The 4,197-nt window shown below is 28.1% G+C and overlaps 1 protein-coding gene across 1 annotated transcript in view; it reads left to right on the top strand.

Annotated features, from left to right (window-relative positions):
* LOC106752844 (alkane hydroxylase MAH1-like) overlaps positions 1-315 on the top strand; it is an 8,879-nt gene extending 8,564 nt beyond the window's left edge. The window contains exon 2 of the mRNA XM_014634650.1: positions 24-315. Coding sequence (XP_014490136.1) covers positions 24-315 — 292 coding nt within the window. The remainder of the gene's footprint in view (positions 1-23) is intronic.
* Positions 316-4,197: the final 3,882 nt, after the last annotated feature.

Here is a 4,197-nt window from a genome sequence, read left to right as displayed (position 1 = left end):
TTTTCTCTGTATGCAATGGGAAGGTGTGAAGAGATATGGGGAAAAGATTGTTTGGAGTTCAAGCCAGAGAGATGGATATCTGATAGGGGAGAAATTGTTTATGCACCAGCTTACAAATTCATTGCTTTTAATGCAGGACCAAGAATCTGTTTAGGAAAAGACTTGGCCTTTGTTCAAATGAAGATGGTGGCAGCTGCTATACTGAGCAAGTACTGTTTCAAAGTGGTGGAAGGTCATGTTCCAACTCCAACACATTCCATTGTTCTTCTGATGAAGAACGGTTTGAAGGCTAGGATAATGAAAAGAGAAGTTTGATGCAGCAAAATATAAACTTGATGGTTGATGTCCTTGTGTTAAGTAATTCTGTTTAAGTCTATTTTTTTGTGCAATTGTGTAAGTTTTTTTTATTGATCTTGTTCTAGAGTTTCACCTTATATTTATTAATGTCTTGTGTGAAAGGTGAGAAAAATTTAGTTAAAATAAAGTTCTCAGCACATTAATAATCCGAGTGTCAAAGTTTGAAGTTGTATTATATTAAGTCCTTTTTATGCAAAGGGAGAATAATTGTATAAAACTGAAACAAACATTGTTGGAACTTAGATATAAAGGTTAAATTAATGAGCTTATGAGACATATATTATAATAATGTAAAATTAAATAAACTCATTTACTTGCACCTTTCTTATTTTTCAAAGTGGTAGCAAGAGAAGCAGACAGGTGTTCATATGTGAGATTACAATGACAACAAATTGTACTTTAAGTTGTTTTGAATTAGCTTCAGGACAAAAAGTTAACTTCTTTAAAAGGACACTGAAAGGGACACGTACTAAAAGGAAAAGATTAAAAGGAAGATTAGGGCAAAAATCTTGTGTATTCACACACTCAGTTTTTCTACATCAAAAGGTAGAATATATGCATATAAAGGATGACCTAATAGGATAAAGATAAAGACAAAACATTATCAATTTTTCTATTGGAAAATGATATTTTAACATCATTTTTTGACACCATTTTGACACTGCACACGTGTCAAAATGTGATTGGACGATTTCAAATTAAAAAAGTTAAGACAAGGGTATATTTGGAAGACAAAGATCAAAGTTTGTTTTTTTAATTTGAAATCGTTCAATCACATTTTGACACGTGTGCAGTGTCAAAATGATGTCAAAAAAAGGTGTTAAAATATCATTTTCCTTTTGGTTTATACAGCTCAGTATAGTTTTCTGTTGTACAGTTTTGTGTTATGCAGCACATGCATTGTCTGTTTTTTCCATTTTCATTTTGCATTTCTCTTATGGCCCAATTGTTATATTTGTTATTGTTGTTTCAAAAATAAGTGAATTGAAATGATGATTTAGAGCAACAACAATCCCAAATTTCGTTGTTTCTAAGGCTAAAATTTTTAGTCATTGGATTTTCAAATTGAATATAGATGGTAGATACTTCCCCCACAAGAGATGAATTTTTGGTGTTCTCTCTTTTGAGGAAGTGGGAACGTTATTAAAGTTGAATTCATGATAAATGTTCTTCAACTTGCTTGGAATACATATTACATACTAACTCAATGTGAAAAGGATAAACAAACTTTTTTCCTGGCTTATGAAAAAAGAAAAGGGTGTTTAGAATTCTGCCATTCAAATAAAGAAATCACACTTAATTTTGAAAGATAATTATGATGAAAGAAATTTATGACTTTGCATATTTGATTATTATGCTTTTGGTAGAGTGTCCAAAGTTATAATTTTTAAGAAATAGATTTTAAATCTTCAAAAAAGTATGCACCACAAACAATAAATCACCTCATAGAATATATTTTAATAAGTTTGTAAAGTGAAATTTGAATCCATTTATATATTTTAATTGGTGTTATTTTTAGTTGATGTGAAACTTCAAATAATATATTAAGAGTTAAATATGTTTTTGATTTCTAAACTATCATGCACATTTAGTTTTTGTTAGTCTTTAAAATTTTGATCCGTTTTCATCCCTCTCCTTTTAAAAAATCCTAGATGTAGTCTTCTACAACCCATAACGACTATATATTTTTTTGATATGACTAACGCTGTGTCACATAAACTACAACATATAATAACATGTGCTGTCACATGTTTAATTTTACTTTTTGAATTAAAATTAACTTTTGATACCTACATAACGAGGACTACCACATTGCAGTTTCTCTCATTCATTTATAATTAGGGTTTCTGTGATTGGAGGGGAGAGTGGTTAAGGGTGGTCCGACGCCAACGACAATGGCATGGTGTTTTGTGATTCTGTCTTAGATTTGAGAAGACGTGATATGGAGTTTTCATCTTCGTGTAAGTTTTGATTTAATTTGCAGGTTCATTCTGATTGTACAATTTGCAATTTGAGTAATGCAACTTAACTACATTTGGTGTGATGCTGAAGATGATGGAAGTGTGAAGTAGTCATTCGCAATTAGGATTTCGATTTTGGGATTGTCAATGCTATTGTGGTGGACGAACATTCTAGTTATGTGTTGGGTTTTTCATATGGGTGTATAGTGCCCCGATTCCTTAGGATTTTTCTTCAAAAAGCATAAAGAAATAGACCTAAGTCATGCCATATAGTGAAACTATTGCTCTATAATTACGAAAAATATATTTCAACAAGTTCGAAAATTATGGGTCTTAAACATCAATGTGATTACGAAAAGGCTTGCTACCTCTGGAACTTACGAAAATTTTGAATATTGGTAATATAATTGTTTGTATATTCAAGATTCTCAACTTTCAATGTGGTGGCCTGTAATGACAATTTTTTGTCATAACCAAAGCTCTTTCCATTGCAATAAAATTCTCGTGTTTTTGTTTCTAATTCACGTATCTTTCTACAAATTGTCTTATGTTTGGACAACCACCTTTATGCAATGTGTGGAATGTAATGATTCAACTTCTTCCATTAATTCATCCCTCACAAATGCACCCAAAAGAATATTAGAGACTTTGATATCATAGTTTTGACAATTAGATTTCGATTATGAAAAGATGAGTGGTGACTCACCATGTTTCATGGTGTTAAGGTTTCGGGATGATAATAATGTGGTGGCCTATCATTAATCACGTGTTTTGAGGACGTGGCATATCGTTAGCCACGTCAAAAAAAAGATTAACACCGTTGATGATAAAGAATTATGTTTAAAACTTTTTAAAAAAATAAGAATAAAAATGGATCAAAATTTTGAGGTTTTTGCATCCCAATAGGTAAAAATGAAGAAGATATTACGAGAATAGACAAAAAAAAATTTAATTACGAGAATAGAGAAGTCGTGGAGGGTCCAGACGACTTCTAATGAAGAAGTCGTGTCCCCTCTGCACGACTTCACACTGTTCATTTGACCAGTGTTGAAGTCGTGCACCCCAAAAATGACTTTAAGTAAGGCATGGTATGTGGTAATCGATTACCATGCCATTTTTAACAAAAAAAATAAAAAAAAAATGAAGTCGTATGGGGGTTGACGACTTCTCTTATTAAACGTGCACCCCCTCACGTTTTTACTTTTTTTGTTTTTTAATTTTTTTTATTAATTAAAATCATTTATAATTTGTAAATAATGTTTTTAAATATATTTAAAATAATTAAAATTATATATAATTAATAAATAATTTTTTTTAATATTATTAAATAAATAAAATTTATATTCTAATTATTTTTTAATTAAATTAAATTTTTTATAAAATAATTTTAATTAAATAATTTATAATTATTGTAATTATGTAATTAAAAATTGAAAAAAAATTATATTTGATTACAATTTATTTTTTTTGGATTTTTGTTATTATAGAATATTTTTTTTGAAAATTATAATTAAATAATAACATTTTTTATTATAAACTATTTAATTAATAAATATATTAAATATAAACTTATTTAAATTAATAAAAAACAAAAAAATTAAAATCGTAAGGGGGTTTGACGACTTCTTGTGTGGAAGTCGTGCACCCCCCACACACTTTCACTTTTAATTTTTTTTATTATTTAAATTAATATATAATATTTAAATAATGTATTTAAATGTATATATAATACTTTAAATCATGTATAATTAATAATTAAATTTTTTTAATACTATAAATAAATAAATTTTATAGTTTTAATTATTTTTGTAATTAAATTAAATTTTTTATAAATAGTATTTCAATTAAATAATTTTTAACCATAATTATTGTGATTAAA

The sequence above is a fragment of the Vigna radiata genome, chromosome 1 (assembly GCF_000741045.1).
Source record: "Vigna radiata var. radiata cultivar VC1973A chromosome 1, Vradiata_ver6, whole genome shotgun sequence".
Lineage (NCBI taxonomy): Eukaryota > Viridiplantae > Streptophyta > Magnoliopsida > Fabales > Fabaceae > Vigna > Vigna radiata.
Note: the sequence above shows the minus strand (reverse complement) of the source record. Positions and strands in the feature narration are given on the sequence as shown.